General features: G+C 44.3%; 1 protein-coding gene across 1 annotated transcript in view; it reads left to right on the top strand.

Moving 5' to 3' along the window:
- LOC115319183 (selenocysteine lyase) overlaps nt 1-17,619 on the top strand; it is a 33,934-nt gene that overhangs the window by 2,375 nt on the left and 13,940 nt on the right. The window contains exons 2-7 of the mRNA XM_029979044.4: nt 1,325-1,434; nt 3,870-3,941; nt 12,459-12,487; nt 12,581-12,743; nt 14,956-15,083; nt 15,175-15,339. Coding sequence (XP_029834904.2) covers nt 1,325-1,434; nt 3,870-3,941; nt 12,459-12,487; nt 12,581-12,743; nt 14,956-15,083; nt 15,175-15,339 — 667 coding nt within the window. The remainder of the gene's footprint in view (nt 1-1,324; nt 1,435-3,869; nt 3,942-12,458; nt 12,488-12,580; nt 12,744-14,955; nt 15,084-15,174; nt 15,340-17,619) is intronic.

The raw sequence follows: 17,619 nt of genomic DNA, 5'->3' as shown, positions 1-17,619 counted from the left end.
GTGTAATCCGGACACATCCATTCTCTCCCTAGAAGATTAGCCCGTCGCTCAAAATTCAGACAAAAGTTGCTTTCCCCACCCCGTTCATTCCGAAGCTGACAGTGCTGTTGAAGCTACGTGCTCGTTGGGCCAGCCACACTTGCCACGTGAGCGTGGCAAATGTGGCTGCAGAGAATGAAGTCAGGTGATGAAAGGGAGGCGGCTGATTGGTCCGGCAAGCGCGTAGCTTCCACCACAATGTCAGCTTAGGGGTGAAGGGAATAAGTGAGGTCCGGTTGCGTGTGACGTCAGTTTGGACCCGTTGACGCGCTTTTGGGACCGCGGATGTATCACAGTGAAAAGGCAGAGAGGTTGCGAAGGGGAGGAGGTACGAAATAGTCCGCTCTGTTTTCAAATTTTCGCACTGAAAGTCAGGCTTTTGACTTTCTACCTTTTTACTTTTGGTCCACTGAACGATGTGCTATTAGTAAAATCCCAATATAAAATGATTTATCCCAACCCAAAAATCGTTTCATGGGCCCTTTAAACGAGTCTTAAAATTTGCATCTCCTGCCACTAAATTACTAGCCTACAAAACTTTAATACGTCCTTTGCTCGAGTACGCCAACGTCGTCTGGTTCCCCCACACAGTCTCCGGCATCAATAAGATAGAAAATGGCCACAAGGTTTATTTGCAATGAGTATAGTAGGCACGTCTCTTTCTCTGAACTTTGCAGGCAACTGGATCTCTCCTCTTTAGAAAAAAGAGCAAAAATGGCTAGACTTAAATTTCTATACGAATTAGCCAACAATCATTTCAACCTACCAAAAGAAAATGATCTTATCCATACAAGCAAACGATTAACATGGTACAACCATGGCAATCTTTACGATGAAGGCGTCGCTCATATTAACTGCTTTAAATTCTCTTTTTTTCCCCGGACCATTAACAAATGGAACCACCTGCCTCAAAATGTTGTTCATTCCTCGTCTATTGAAATCTTCCTCGATTACGTAGATGCCCACTTTTCATCATAAACTAATATTGTATGCTGTTTTTAAAAGTGCAATGTATCTATTGTATTGAAGTTGTTTACTAATTTTTCATTCTTGACTTCTATATTTGCTTTGAATATTGACCTGAAAATCTTGTGTTGAATATTTTTTTTTCTGCTTGTAATATTTCAAACTGAACCACCCTACAACAACCTCGAATGGGGTTAGTAGTATTGGAAATAAATAAATAAATAATAAATACAGTTTTAGTGCAGAAAGTGGTATCAACGTCGAGCTCGGACTGTCTTGTGTGGTGTGCGTGATTTCGTCGCTTTTTATTGGGATGCAGAGTGTACCTGGATTACAATGCCACGACGCCAACAGCAGTCGAAGTCCAAGTCTCCATTTGTGACGCCTTGAAGAATGCTTGGGGAAATCCTACGAGTTCGCATGCTGCCGGTAACTACATATACTTCCGAATAAACAGTGCTTGCATGAAAAGAAACCGCACACCTTCGAATCGTTCAAAAAGAGGAAACAAATGACGAGCATGAGCCTCTTCGTGATGACAGTGACACCAAACGTGCGAGTCTCAACTCGGTGTGTCCGAATTAATTATAAAGTAACGACCAGAACACCGGCTGACTGTTGATCGGCGTATATCTGCACGTAGCGATCTCATATTCTCGATCATCACAATTGTTTTCACCTCGTGATATTTCGGGGCGTAAGCTCCCTTCCTGTAAAAAAGTGAGACCCCTTCACATTGTCAATGGCAGGCACTGATACAGACGACAGAGTTAATCGAGGGGGCTCTCTAATCGAGAGTAGGGAGGCTGACGCGAGGGTGGGTGCAACTGCTAGATCGGGTATCACGGGATATGGACGCCATTTAATTGCTAAGTTTTGCTGGGAGTCTTTGGGGCCTAACTTTCCTAACTCATGTCATAAGAGCCCATTGATCTGCTTGAGTAATTGATGCAAGGTATAAATGATTACTTTTCTATGGCCACCAGATTTGTTCCGATAGGCTAAGTATTTGTTTAACACGAAAAATTGTAAATTCCGCCATTTTGGACACTGCTGCTTGTGTGGCAACCCTGCTTTCTCCTCTTGACGTTTGCAATTCCTGGAGTGAAGAGGAAGCGAGAAAGCCTACGCCAAGGCGTTCATTGCTTGCAATGGGAGGCAAGAGGAGGAAAGGCGCATGGGACAACAGAGTTGCAACAGAGCGGGCGTCTGCTCTTATGCGGGCAACACTGGTGCATATCCTTTCCCAATCCTCTCCCCAAGTGCAGCCATTAAATTTCAAATGCTCTCCAGGATTTGAGTTGTACCCACTCTCACTAGAGCCTCTTCAATCGAGAGTTGTGCTTGTGGCACTATTTTCCAAAAGACAGTAAGCATACGACGGCATTGTCAGCTTTTGATAAGCATACGACGGCATCATCAGCTTTTGACCGAGGGCCGTTGTCTGCTTGCTGCGCCTGTCTGGAGATGGTGCCACGAGCACGACTATCAATCAATTTGCGTGCCTAGATTCCATAGTGATTCCAATTACTAAATCGCGGTTGCATTGTTTGTTTGCTTCGTTTGTAAGACAAGGTGCGAGGAGGCAACAGCGTTGTATCATGTGCAAGTGTCTCCGTCTTGTCGTGGCTCTTCGTGCTCTCAACAACACACTCATGCGCGCATGCACCCAGTCCGCTCGTTTTGATCTGGACGAGCATCGTACAGGCATGCGGTCGGCCATCACTACTACATGATGCACGTCGAAGACCCCAAGCTAGCAGTTGTACTGCACCAGCTAAATTTCTCATCTACAGCTGGGAGACTCGTCGCCCAATGAGGAGGACTAATTTCAGGCTGTATAAACATACTCACAACCCCCAACTGCACCCAGTCTGCTTTAAAGGGGACCGCTATTCAAAGGGCAGCTTCAGTCAATTCCAAAAATTCTGGGATTACGGGTGATTATCCTCTAAAAACTACTAACAAAACAGTTCTATGTTATTTGTTTCCCGAAAAGTTATGTAGTTTTCTTGCAAACCTTTTTTAAAGGAAAATCCCAAAGTGAAACCGAAACCATTTCCGTGGCAGGCAACATTGTTTCTGTTTGTCAACTACTGGACATCACATGGTACGAAGACGACGGATATGTCGTAAAGGAAAGCGGCAGACGGCATGATGGCGTTGTTGACCCAGTACAGTCGTGCAGTGGCAATGTCGCGCGTCGTTTCTTTTCTCCACACTCTCTTTTTCTCTCTCGCCCTCACACTCCGTGCCTCGAAAAGTAGGAAACATTTTACAGTTGTTGACGTTCTGCGCAGTGTTGGCTGTGTCCACGCAGCGGCATTGACTGCGCTGCTCTGCACACCGCGCATCGCCCGTCCGGTTGGGCGGGTTTTGGTGACCATGGAGCCGCCCCGGCTTTGTTGGCTGGTTTAATAAACTTTTAAGCAGAATTGCGTTACAATATTTTACGTGTAGGCTTTTCAGATGATACAACATAGGATTGCATTGTTTTTTCAACATCAAAATTTGACCGGAGCTGCCCTTTAATAGAAAACATCCTCCGTAGCTTGGGTTGCTCCCTCTCTCGAACCTAGACTCTCTACCTTCGCTTAACTTGGTCATCCGCGATGGCGTCTGCCATCGATAATGTCAAAAGTGTTGCTCTGATTTTTTTGCAGGAAGGGAGCTTTGCCTTGAAATTTGCAAGGTAAAACGCACCGCTAAAATACACCTTTTGTGAAAATTTGGTATCATTATATGCAGGTGATGATTTTTCGGGTGATCTTGGCGTGAAAGCCTTGATTCGTAACACCCCGTATCATGCAACACATATATGGGGTGTTAGATATGGCCTATTAATATGTAAAATTTCTGCCCAGGGGATGCAGCACGAAAGCTTACTGACAAAGCTCGCAGCGATGTTGCAACCATCATTGGAGGTAAACCACAGGGTAAGCCATCTCTTACATTTCTCCTCTGCGCTTTCGTACTGCCATCTTTGCTCCTGTTTCACGAGCGGTAACCGCAAGCTTTGCTCCTGTTGCACGAGTGGTAACTTTAGCATACTACTGTGCTTTTTGCGTGCTTCGAATATTTCTATAATCTACTAATTTGGTGTTTTTCAATGGCACTCAGCAAGTTTCTCATTGGAACCATATGTGCAGTGGCGTCTCTATGGTCAGTGGCACCCGAGGCAGTGGTCCGCTGCGACCCCCCCTTCCACTGCCCAACCCCCTGAGTGCTGCACCCGGGGCAATCCCCCCCCACCAGTGATGCCACTGCATATGTGTAGAGCCCTGCATATCCGCAGATAAATCATGGATATCTGCATTAAACTGCCAGATGCGGATAGAAATTAATCAGATTTGGCGGATTGCGGATCAGTTGTGGATGCCAGGTGGCCTGTAAACGTGTACGATCGCACAGTGAATAAGTGGGTGATACTATGAAGTGCATCATCGAATGTATTGCGGGAGCAAACTACTTAGATAAAAGGTGCCAATCGGGGAAAAAAATTTTCTTTACGTCAAGAAAGATTTGATTCTCACCAAAGATGAATTTAGAATGTTCTATCTCGCCAAAAATGCTGTCCGTTGGAAAAGTAAATAATGCAGGAGCATCAGTTGTCCCGGGAAAGCGTGCTCTTGTTTGGCAGGGAAGAGCAGAAAACATTCTTTTGCAAAGAAACCCATAACTGACCTGCTACAGGAAAGTGGAAGAAGCCTGCAAGGGCCTTCTTCGTCTACAAGTAGATTGAGGAGATTAAATTCAATCCCCTGGTGGAGTGGTGTTACTTGCGCCAGCACCAGTTTCCGCACATCATTCTTGTAGCGCAGTTCGTCCATGCCACCCCAGCAGCATCAGGTGCACCAATAGAAAAAGACTTCTCATTAGTGGGTATTAATTTAATAAAAACAAACTAGTTTGAATCTGTCCATGTTGACGATATTCTGTTTTTTCTACACAGCAACCCCAGCAAGTGAAACGTTGCGTGTGTGTTTTTAGAGCGCAGCTCTTAGGCGCCCGTTTCCGGCTTGAGCGGCGTCGCTGTCGGCGTAACCAAGGTCACCCCAAGTTCAAGTGACCCCCAAGGTCATGTGACCCCCCCCCCCTCCCCGGTCACGTGACCCCCCGAGGTCACATGATCCCTCCCAAGGTCACGTGACCCCCGAGGTCACGTGACCCCCGAGGTCACGTGGCCCCCCTCCCCGAGGTCATGTGGCCCCCTCCCCGAGGTCACGTGACCCCCTTCCGCCGAGGTCAGGTGACCCCCCCCCCCCCCCGGAGCCTATTAAAGAATGAGGGGAGGAGGAGGAAGGGTCTACCCTCCCCTCAATACCCTTCCCTCCTCCTCAAGAGCTGCGCTCCAATTCGGCGTTACAGGAAGTTGTAAATGGCTTTCACTTTTTTTTTTTTCCTCGGCAGTTGACACTGAGTTGTTTTTAAGTATGCGGTTCCAAGGCATGTTGTTGAGGGATACTGTTTAAAACTGACGAACCAATAGGAGGTGTTGCCATTATTGAATATTGTGATATTTTCCGAGTGGTATGTACTCGCACCTTACAACATATACACAAGTACTTTGCTGCGATGAGTGAGCGCCTTTTATCCTCCACTTTGATTGTTCGGCCTAGATAAATTGACACAATGTTATTAGTCCGCCCTTTGTTAATTTTCATGTTTATAAAATGTGCATCTGCTTGAAGTGGATGTTACAAGGCAAAAAGGAAAAGGAAAGTTTCACGGACTCCCAAGACATAACTGCGATCATCTTTCCAGTGATGCTGTGCCGCCGCTTTGTCGGTTTCACGCTGACATTGGCTGCAGGAATCGGCTGGCACACTCGGGTGGCGCCATGGCCGCACCTGATCGCGCCAGCCGATTCTGGCGCGCTGGCGGTGCGGGCACGCAGCACCATGGGGTGGCGCTGTGATGCGCGGCAGCCTGCTTCGGCTTCATTTATTTGCCTTTTTGCGCGGCTTCAAATCTAGGATGCCCGAGATCACGGCTTCATGAATTTATCTGCCGTTTGGTACGGCTGATGACGTTGGCCTGCTCCATGGGATAGTTAATGCTTTTGCATTAATACGATAAAACAAGACTTTATAAATTTATTTTCACGTATGGTGACATGGAGAGTTCCTTGTACAAAAGTAAGCAAATGGATTTTTTTTTTATTCATGTTTGATTTGATGATATAAAATGAATTCATGCAGGGTGTCGAACCGGAACCGAAAACCGGAACCGAACCGGTATTTTTTCCGGAACTGAACCCGAACCCAAACCGTTATATTGTTATCGCGATGAACCCGAACCGGAACTGAACCGGAAAAAAAATAAAGGTTACCGGCTCATGTCAAAACGGTTCGGCCACGCGCTGTCGACAATGAATGTGCTATCAATGCCGTTTGTTTTTTAAGTGCCGTCAACTGACACACACCTCGCTTACATATTTTTCTTCTCCACTCAGTCTTAGGAATATAAACGCTGCATCCATGAATCTTGACAAACGCTGCATCCATGAATCTTGACATAAGAACCAGTATTGCGCTGGTCGCGACTTGCACGGAAGAAAAAAAATTAAAAGGCTGTGCAAAAAAAAAAAAAAAAAGTGAAAGCCGTTTACAACTTCCTGTAACGCCGAATTAGAGCGCAGCTCTTGAGGAGGAGGAGGGAAGGGTAGTGGGGGGATCAAGTGACCTTGGGTGGGGGTCACGTGACCTAGGGGGGTCACGTGATGATGACGATGCTGATGACGTCATCAGTAACGATGACGATGCGGATACCGATGACGTCATCAGTGATGATGACGATGCGGATGCCGGTGACGTCATCAGTAACGATGACGATGCGGATGCCGGTGACGTCATCAGTGATGTCACTGATGACGTCATCAGCGATGATGATGATGCGGATGCCGGTGACGTCATCAGTGACGTCACTGATGACGTCATCAGCGATGATGACGATGCGAATGCCGGTGACGTCATCAGTGATGATGACGATGTGGATGCCGGTGACGTCATCAGTGACGTCACTGATGACGTCATCAGTGACGTCACTGATGACGTCATCAGTGATGATGACGATGCGGATGCCGGTGACGTCACTGATGACGTCATCAGCGATGATGACGATGCGAATGCCGGTGATGTCATCAGCGATGATGACGATGCGGATGCTGATGACGTCATCAGTGATGATGACAATGACGATGTGGATGCCGGTGACGTCATCAGTGATGATGACGATGCGGATGCCGGTGACATCAGTGACGTCACTGATGACGTAATCGGGGGTCACGTGACCCCGGGGGTCACGTGACTTGGGGAGCCACGTGACTTTGGGTGTCACGTAACCTTGGGGAAGGGGGCATGTGACCTTGGGGTGACCTTGGAGTGACCTTGGGGGTCATGTGACCTTGGGATGACCTTGGTTACGCCAACGGCGACGCCGACGCCGCTCAAGCCGGGAACGGGCCCCTAAGAGCTGCGCTCTAAAAAAAATCGCGTCACGGGATTTCATTTTCCTACAATCTCGTAAATCCTAAATGCTGCTGTGTGCTCATTTCATAACACGTTTCTAGAACGCCCAAGTTCTTGAAGCTTGCTTCCATCGGAATAAGAAAAGAAAAGGCTGTGGAGTTTGATAATAATGCATCCGGTTTCGTATAGGCACTTAGAAGCTAACATATTTGTGAGACAGCGAACTCTTCTATTTTAATATTTATCGTATTACGTCCTTCTGGCGTTGCGTTCGGTGAAGTGTTTTTCATATTCCGTATCTTGTTTAATGAAAACTCCTTTAAGGGTCTAATTTGAGTTACCGAAGGCTAGTTCAAATAAAGAAAGCTGTATTTTCTCCCCACTGTTCCTTCAATTGCTTACACGCCGAGGTGGCGGGATAGTTAGCGAGTTCTACTTGTAAGTGGGTTTGTATGGAGGTCGCGGATTTTACAGGTACTGCGTCGGACCCAATTAAATGAGGTCCGAATGCGTAAACGTCGGTGAGGTAACCTTTGAGTGCACATAAAGAAACCATTCCTGGTAGAAATCCCTGAGCCTTACACTACGATGTATCCCGTTTCGTATGTGCTGATTTCAGATGTTTTATTTGTAATTTATTTTGATATTGGAATTTGTCATTTATAATTTCCGAACCGGTTCGCAAACCGGTTCAGCGCCCCGAACCGGTTCGCGGATCGAATTAATGGAACCGGAACAAAATAAATTTACCTCAACCTGAACCGTAACCGAACCCGTATTTTTTTCGGTTCGACACACTGAATTCATGGATTGAGGGCCGGATGCGGGTACAATTATTTCAAAACATTGGGGATGTGGTTCAGATGCGGATACGGAATCTGCGGATGCGAATGATCAAACTGTTATTCGCGCAGGGCTCCTACATATGTGTTGTGTCTTCAGAAACAAGCGGACCTTTTCAGAGTAGCAACAAACAACAGCTTTGGGTTTATTGCGTATAGGCAGTCAGCCTGCTCAGACAGCTGAACGAGAACTGCAGGGTACACCACCTACGCTTGTCTTAAATAGCTAGGGGGCAGTACTACAGCATACACAGATGACGAAGCTTTCTGCTATTACCCACAAAAATTACATTCTTCCTTCTATATACTAATGTTGTCATTATACATGCCTAATTGGAATAGTTCGAACACGACAATAGATCAGAATGTTTTTGCGAAACTGTCGCTGCACAGGTGCTTCACAGTCTGGTGTGTACGCTTTGGGGTCCATATCCTCCGTGCCAGGTACCGACGCTGCGGTTAGCTCTCGCTGCTCGTGGCACTCCGTGAAGATTTTGCATTGTTAAATGCGTCTTCCAAGCCGGGTGGTTCTGTTGACTCGTCACCAGTGGGCGGTTGTCCTGCATCTTCCACCTCCCCGTACACTGTTTGCCCGTGCCAGGAATTCGGTTCAGTGTCCTCATTTGCCGATTCCCACTGTTGCCAGGAAACCTCGCTTCTGCTGCTCTGATTTTAGTCGGATGACAGTTCTCCTTGGACGAATCTGGTCTTGATGCCGCTTCCATTCCAGGATTCTGCGTGGTGTAGTCACCTGCAACATATAGGACGCTGGCCCGGACCGTGATGTCACCTCACAAGTTCCTCACAAACTTTCATCCCTACAGCAAAGAATGTTTTAACTTCCCATCAACCTCATGCCTGTTCGATCTGCTTCTGCTCTACCACTGAGATTGTGTTAGGTTTCATTAAATAGAGCCGCATTCTGAGGTGTCGTCCTAACAAAAGAGAAGCCGGCAACTGTTTGTACGTTTCCCAATCTGGCAGCGATGCATTGAAAGGTTCCACTTGCCCGATGGCGGCCATCCTGGATGTTCCCCAAGAGGCAGGCCTTGGTGTTCCTTGCATGCTGGGCTGGTTACCCTCTGTCTTGACGGTGTCCTTTGACTTACTCATGGGTTGCTGTCAGCATCTTCGTCGCCAAAAAGTTGTTTCCATGAAGGAACGGACCATATCGGAGTAGCTATGAACAACCTTGGGTTTATGGGTATCGGCCGTCAGCCTGCTCGGCAGCATACACAGGTGTCAAAGCGTTCTGCTATCACTGTGCAAACACTACAATATATTCGTCTTCACTAATTGTGGCAAATGTAGTTGAAAACTTGCTTCAATCTTTCTGTAGTACAGCTGACTCCAGCACTGTGTGAGCCACAAAGTACACGCAGTGATGTGATTGCTGCGCCAATTGCGCCAAACTGCGCCAAGGGGCTAACCCTGCTACATCCTGCTACATTTCGCCGAAATATGGGTAAACTGCGCCAAGCCTGCGCCAAAGGACTAATTTCGGTCGCCTTTCAAAACCGAAACTAAACTGAGTACCATAATTGAGCATGCGTGAGCTAGGTGGCGCAAGCGACCGCCCGACAGAAAGTATGCTGCATCAATCGTCCATCCGGTTTCGCATGGTTTTTCCCGCCGTTCCTCATTTCGCGCTCTCGTGGGTCTCGTCTCGCGTCCTCTTGAAAATATTTTAACTATAGATGCATGCGTATATAGACGCCCCGACGCTAGATTGCCGGGTACCAGCCATGCCGTCATGTTGTAAAACGAAACCACGTTTTTGCGCATTGGGAGTTGCTTGTGATCTGAAGCACTCGCTTCTGAAAGAAACGGCCGTGGCAAAACTCTTTTTGGTCCCTGCCTATACCAGTCACCGTGGTTATGACGTCGGGTGTTCCTGTCGCTTTCTAAAATGAAACGTAAGGACCGCTGCAGGGTAATCAGCAATCTATACAATAAAACGCTACTACAAAAATCCCTCTAGCTCAAAGACTGTTGTGTCGAAGTACTGTTTACCTAGGTTTTCTGGGTAGGATTTCTTTTGAGAGGGACCCGGGCACATAAACAGTCTGTCACAAAAGAAAGTTTAAGACAAGTTAGCTAAAACAAAAAAAGGCACTGTCTGCGTGCTGAACCGGCACAGCGCGCTTGTTTATCTTGAGTTCAGTTGTTGCACAAAGCGCTCCAAGAACTTTTTGACCCTGACTCGCGATGTCTTGCATTAATGCGCTCAGGTTCTTTTTTTTTCTTTTTTATTAGCTTTATTGTTCTTATTTTGTTTGCGCTTTTTAACCTTTTAAATTAGCTTGTGCCTCGCATACTGGCCTGGCAAGCATGCGCCGCTGGACTGTTTTTCTTTTTTTTTTTTATGCTGGATTGTTACATTTTGCATACAATTTTGGGGACCAGATGGCGACGGAGCGGAGTGGCAGAGTTTCGGTTTCGATCGAACAGCCGTCCCCGCTCGCATAACGAAGCGCGTGCAACTGCAAGCTGCTGAAGTTGCCCTCACTTGCATGCGAACATGATTGCACGACAGAGGTACCAGCCGGGACGCTTGCAATCCATTGCTTTATATTTGCTTGCTTCTGACTAAAATCTGCATGTTGGGGAGCAGTAAAACGGTGGGAGACGTTTTGGAGTTGCTCGGCAACGCCTACAGCACTGTACACTTGTGGGATGTCTCAACGTCTCTTTGGAGACATTGAAAGTGGACATTCATTACTTGCTGAAAGCTAAGCGAGGCTTGCAGCAACCTTGCAGAAAGTTTCAACAAGCAAAAGGAAAAGCACCCACCAGTCGTACTGCACCCTTTTTATATGTACAGTTTAGTATTGCATTGCAGTAGTTACGTCTTTCATCAGTTGGATACTGCTTCAATTTATTATATTATATAACTAGTGAAGTTTATGCTTTCATATTTACTGCTAAGCTGGTCATTTTCAAATAAATTTAATATGTGCAGTTTGGTTCTTATTTATCTATAGCGGGTACATATATGTCATTTAACTGAAGCATTGCAAAATATGTTGTGTCATTGGCATTTCAGTTAACAACTTGAAAGACTCCCAGGTCGTCTAACTTGACCATAATTTGTTTATTGTTGCGAGCAAAGTGCCCTTCCTTTGTCCAGCACTTAAAACAAATATTTTTATTTTTATAAAAAAATCTGCTCCAAAAGCCACTTTTTACTGCTCCGAAACACTGTTTTGGCTGCTCCAAAGGAGACTTTTGCTGCTCCAAAACACTGTTTTGGCTGCTCCAAAAGGTGCTCCAAAACGGCTTAGGCCAATCACATCACTGTACACGTCAACAGCTTTTCTGATGAAATTTTTAGGTTCAGAAATATATACTCCCTTTTGAATTCTGCTGTGATTTCTCGCAATGAGCGGTACGGTATATCCAGGATTTTTCTAGGGAAGAATCCATAATGGAAGAGGTAGTTTAGAAACTTCAGGTTGCGATCCTGCCAAGGAACATGCGTCATTGAGACTGCGATTGGTGTATGGTAAAAAGAGAAAGAAAAAAATTAAGCATTGCAACTAGCTTAGTTGCTCAGCAGCCTTGACCCTAATCTTCCTGAAAGATACCATAGGCCTGTCACAAAATCGCCCAAAAAACAAGCAGCAAAAAAAAAATTAACAAAGGAGTTAGTGTGTTTTTTTTGGGGGGAAAGGGGGGGGGGGGGGCTTGTTTTATGTTCTAGTGCGTAATCCAGTATACATCCGAAGGGTTCAAGGAATTATGCCCGGTAGGGACGAAGGGGTGAATTGGGGTGACTGGGGACGCTTGCAGGTGGGTGAGGAGGACGTAAAAAGGCTAGAAGGCATAGGGAAGGGGAAAGAAGGATACAAGGGAATCTTCTGGAAGAATCAATTTTTCCAGGTCGGGCTTTAAGCCTAAAGAAATTAATAGTGCGTTTGATTCTACAGCATGTTTTATTTTAGGCTTAAGCCTAGTAACAGTCACCCTGTATAATCATACACTATTAACAACAGTTAATTTCGAAGTTGTAATCGAATACTTTTGTAAGCTAAATGAGGGTGGCTGGTGTGTTTTCAAACATTTATTACTACAACAGCTGCTTTTTCTTACACTCCAGCATACTTCTACAATAAATAATGCGTGCCTCTCTTGCTTTCAGAAATTGTGTTCACTTCTGGAGGCACTGAGGTATGTTTGTTGTTGTTTTCCGTCTGAATGGGGCCACCTTTTTGCTCATTTGATTCTACCTAGTATTCCTTGTCGACGAACCAAACCTTTCAGAGCAACAACATGATTGTGCATTCGTCAGTGAGGCACTTCAAGGAAGTCAAGCACAACTATGCCGCACTGGCACACTACGACATCCCTCACTGCATTACGACTAATGTGGAACACAAGTCTGTTTTGTTGCCTCTGAAATACCTGAAAGAAAATGGGAACACGGGTATGTCCATGTTGAAATATATATACGGGTACGGTTTCATCTCAAATTGGGCAGGCTAAAAGGGCCTAATTTCTAATTTTGACGAAAAAGATATATGTTATGGGGGCATCTCGCAAATGAAGGAGGGCGCAAACCGCATGTTCTCCAGATTTTTTGTTCTCAAGTTACAAAGCGCAGAAGCCGCAGTGGCAGGAACTAGTGTTTTTGCCTTCCCTGTGCTGGTGCTAGTGTTTTCTCCACACCCTTTTAACTTTTCCCCCTCATTTAATAGGTATTCTAAAGATACCTTGACATATTCAAATATTTTTAGAAATTTAATTGTTTTCTAAAAAAAAATGTAAAACTCGTCACTCCGGTTGCTTTTTGGTCAACTTTGACAGGTCATTACTTTGTCTGTACTTAAAGTAAATTTTCTTTCTTTGGCTCTACAGAAAGCCCTAAGCAAGTCCATTATAAATATAATAATATCATTATGATCTGTTGACTAGCCGCTCCGTTACTTTCACGTAAACGTTGTAAGAAATAACAAATGTTGGAAGTTTGAGGTAGATTTTCTCAAAAACCCTATTTTTGTAAATTTTTATTTTTTAAATTATTTTAGATATAGTATTAGTCGACTACAAGAAAAAACAATCTAGGAATGTAATATTTTGGTTGTATGTCCTCTATTTGAGCCGCAATCACGTGAAATGTGTGAACTTTTGTTATTCTTCACGTTTACGTGAGGGTAGCGGAGCGGCTACTCAGCAGATCATAGTGATATTACTATAACTATACCAGGCATTTAGCATCAAATTCGGGACCGGAGTTTTTGTTCACGCGCATGAAAAATCCACGGGACCCTAGCTATAAACAGCTTTGCTGTAAAAGAAGCTGGAGTACTGCCTTAATATAGCAGAAAAAGTGCACATATTTCCTCAGTGCTCTTGGCCTTTGAGGCACTGCCACTAGAAATGTGATGTTGACATTGACTTGGCTTAGAATTGCTTCACTAACTATATAATGTGAAATCTATGAAGAGGAAAAATGAGCATTTTCAGGGATGTGGCACTGTCTGGGAAAGCTGATTCTGGGTAAAAAGAAATCTAGAGGGTATATGTTTCAAATATGCTGCCTTGTTACGTTTTATTAATGCCGTCTGTGCTGCTTTCTTAATCTATCACAAATGGCATTCATTTGTGAAATGTCGATAGCAAACACAAGTTTGAAATAATCTTGGCTATTGTTGGTGTATAGGCAAAGCATTATCGAACTTTTTTCATCGATGCCTCTCAGCAGATCTTGTTCCTCATAGATGTCTTGGCAAAAAATGTGACATTTGAAGTGGATAAAAATGAGGAAGAACCTTGGCAATTTCACTGACCACTCCCATCTCAATCATTTGCGTAGTTGCCACTATATACAGAGTGATTCAAGAAGAGGCCAGGCTCTTTAAATCGACTGCAAAATTCGGTTTCTTAACCTATCGCGCTACGACTTTGTGCAGCGTTGCCCACAGATGGTGAATTTTTTTTTGTAAAATTTGCAAAGAGCGAGCTTACCTGAGGAAGAAGTAAAGAAAGAAAAAGGCTTAGCTCCTATGGAAACGCAGCGAAGCCACCGGTCTTCAAACAACACGGTGCCGTTTCGCACGCGAGACAAGAGATGGCGCAAGCGGTCGCAACGCCAACTGCCGCCAACCAAAGCTGCGTTTCCATAGGAGCTAAGCCTAGTTCTTTCTTTACGTTTTCCTCAGGTTAGTTTGCTCTTTGCAAATTTTACAAATAAAATGCACCATCTGTGGGCAACGCTGCACAAAGTCGTAACGCGATAGGTTAAGAAACCGAATTTTGCGGTCACCCTTGTAGTCACCTTGAATCACCCTGTAGAATTGCACAAAATACCTCAATTGTATGAGCTTGTCTAAATTAACAAGGAATTACTGTTAATTTTATGAACTTATCTGAGTTGATAAAGAATTACTGTTAATTTTATGAGGTCATTGGAGTCGAGAAGGAATTACCGAATCGGTCTGCAAAATTGTTGTGACTATTCTGACGTGCTTTTTTGCACGCACTACTTCTAAGACATTTTGTATGCAGACATGCCATAAAAAATAATGGTAAACTAAGTGTTACTGCAAGATTTGTTTAAAACTAATGGGTTAATCAGTACGGTCTGGAGTTGTTCCAGCTGAATTGACTCTACACCGACTGACATCTTTGGTTGACAGACCTCACAATCGTTCCGGTTTCCAAGTCCTCCGGGAGCGTCATTGCCGAGGACATCATATCGGCTATTCGGCCTCATACCATTTTTATAAGTGTGATGTTGGCTCAGAATGAAACCGGAATCTTACAGGTACGTTGTTTTATCTTGAGATTTTGCATTAGCAGTTGTTTTCTCCGAGATATTTCACGGCCTTCTTTTGATCCCTTCATTTGTGGGGCAGCCAGTTGGAGACATAGGAGCTTTACTGGAAGAGGTCAACAGGGAGCGGAAGAAGGAGAGTCTTCCCGAAATCCTCTTCCACACAGACGCTGCACAAGCAATTGGAAAAGTGAAGATTGACGTCGACGCCCTTAAAGTGGACTACCTTTCGATTGCTGGGCATAAGGTATGTGTGATTGAAATGTGCACTCTTCATAGATGTTGCTCACTCCGCACAGAGGTCAAATGTGGTGGACTAACTTTCTGTGTTGCCCCCAAAGAAAGCTGAGAAAAAGTGCTAGACTTCGCTTCTTGTTTGCTCACTCTGAACTCTAGAAGTAAAAGGCAAGCAGCCCTCACCACAAACTCTCGAGGTCAATGCGTTCATTAGTAAAACCTGCGTAAATAAAAAAAGGACTGGTAGTGAGTGTTTTGTCTGTTGTGATTGTGTCCCTAAGTGTGATTGTTTTTGTGGCCTGTGGTGACGTGCATTTGTGTGAATTCCCTGCTTGCGCTGTTATTTTGAGACATGGTAGTTAATTTTGCCTTCCTTTCCCCTACACCAATTGTCCCTAAGAAAACTGAAAGTAACTCCTTAGAATGTGATGGTCACTTTTATTAAAGAGTAATTGTATCTGTAATTTTTGTTGAGAAGTTGTGAAGCCAAGTCCTTGCTTGTTTTGGGTAATATGTGCAATTCTGCCCACATGCTACTGTCTGAGCAACATCACAACCCTGGCTATTCAAAATGACAAATGTGTTCAATTAAAAAATTAAATAAAAAAAAATCTATATTTATATTTTACCAATATTAGATTGTCTCTCTAGCATAGTTTCTCGCTGCCGTTCAGTAAATGTGTTTTGATGAAAATGTTCAGGTTCATGGCATAGCTGCAAACCTTTGCATCATATTTTGTAGGCTCAAAATCTTATTCTAAACAACAGAGTGTCCATTGAGAAAAATAAACCTTGTTCTTTTGCCTCGAAATCAAACTATGCTCCTCCGAAAGCTCAGACCCTGCGAAAATGTAGTGCCAGTGGTTGGAATAGAGTGCCGAAATTTTGTAACTTCATGTTTGGTTTTAAAATTAGCAGCAATTTTATTAACATCTCAAGCAAGAAAATTATGTTTGTTTCTGGAAGTGGGCACTTTTCATCTGCAAGTTTTTGCAAACTCTGCTTTAATGTAAAAAAAAAAAAAATCGGAAGCAATTTTTTGACTTTTTATGAGGAAATTACATCCGTTTATGGAAACAAACTTTATTCATCTCCATGTGTTTGCGGGCTCTGTTAAGCAGCGTTTCCTCATTGACAATTTCCGTAAATATCTTTCGCTTTTTTAATTGGATGACATTAAATTTCAAAAGCTGTCATCTCAGACTCTGACTAAATGTAGTGGTAGTGGTTACTAGCACCATATCTGGACAGAGCCTAAGCTTTGACAGTGCATGCTTTGTTTCTATGATGAAAGAAACACAATTTTATCCACCAACAGCCTTGTTTGTGCTGTGTGACACCACATACAATTCCTTATGATTAGAGTTACATGATTTTGACAACTACTGATAAATCCTAAAAATTGACCCTCAAGCTAGTTTGATTAAAATCGGAGAAAACCAAAAGAAACGTGATTTGGAACTTTCCTTGAATGAAAAAAAAAAAAAACAGGATTCACTGGAAGTAATCTTTAACTACAGCTTTATTTGGCATTGACCCAAAACACAGCCTGCACTGAACTGTCCGTTAAAAAACACATGCAAAGGAAAAAAGAAATTTTTAAACAGCTTAGATGGAAAAAGATAGTCATTAAACAATTTTACAACGAAGAAAAAAAATTTTTAAAGCTATATTTACGACGCTATACGAATTTGTAGTTGGCGCCCACCGGCGCCACGGAAAAGTGGCCCTTATTTATCACGTGACTGGCCCTTATTTATCACATGGTGCTTGCGCTCTTTCAGAAGCTTCGTATGGCGTCTAAAAGTAGTGTACTCTTCTTTGTTTGAAGTATAACAAAATACTAAGATTAATAGGTAACTTTTAGAGCCCAAAGGAAACTCCTAAAACAGCGCAAGCAGACGTGATAGACCAGTGCGCCGGTCAGACGACGGTGGCGGCGCCCCGAAGCAGACAAACTTGTGTGGCGGCGGTGGCGGCGACGGAGGCGTGGAGAAAGGCGTTGAAGCGGCGTTTGCACAACGCTCAGCATGCGGCGGCAGCGACGCAGCGTGGCGGCGCGCGGGCCTACCATGTAATCAGCGGCGGCTCCCGCGGGCGCCAACTACAAATTCGTATAGCAAATTCGTATAGCGTGGTAAACATAGCTCCAAAAATTTTTTTTTTCGTTGTAAAATTGTTTAATGACATCCTTTTTCCATATAAGCTGTTTAAAAAAAAATGTTTTTTTCCTTTGCATGTGTTCTTTAAAGGCCGATGAGCAGCCAGTAGGGAGGAAAAGGGAGGAAAC

This window comes from Ixodes scapularis, unplaced genomic scaffold, assembly GCF_016920785.2.
Source record: "Ixodes scapularis isolate PalLabHiFi unplaced genomic scaffold, ASM1692078v2 PGA_scaffold1__304_contigs__length_218370807, whole genome shotgun sequence".
Classification (NCBI taxonomy): Eukaryota; Metazoa; Arthropoda; class Arachnida; order Ixodida; family Ixodidae; genus Ixodes; species Ixodes scapularis.
The sequence above is the reverse complement of the archived record's forward strand: the minus strand, read 5'-3'. Positions and strand labels throughout refer to the sequence as shown.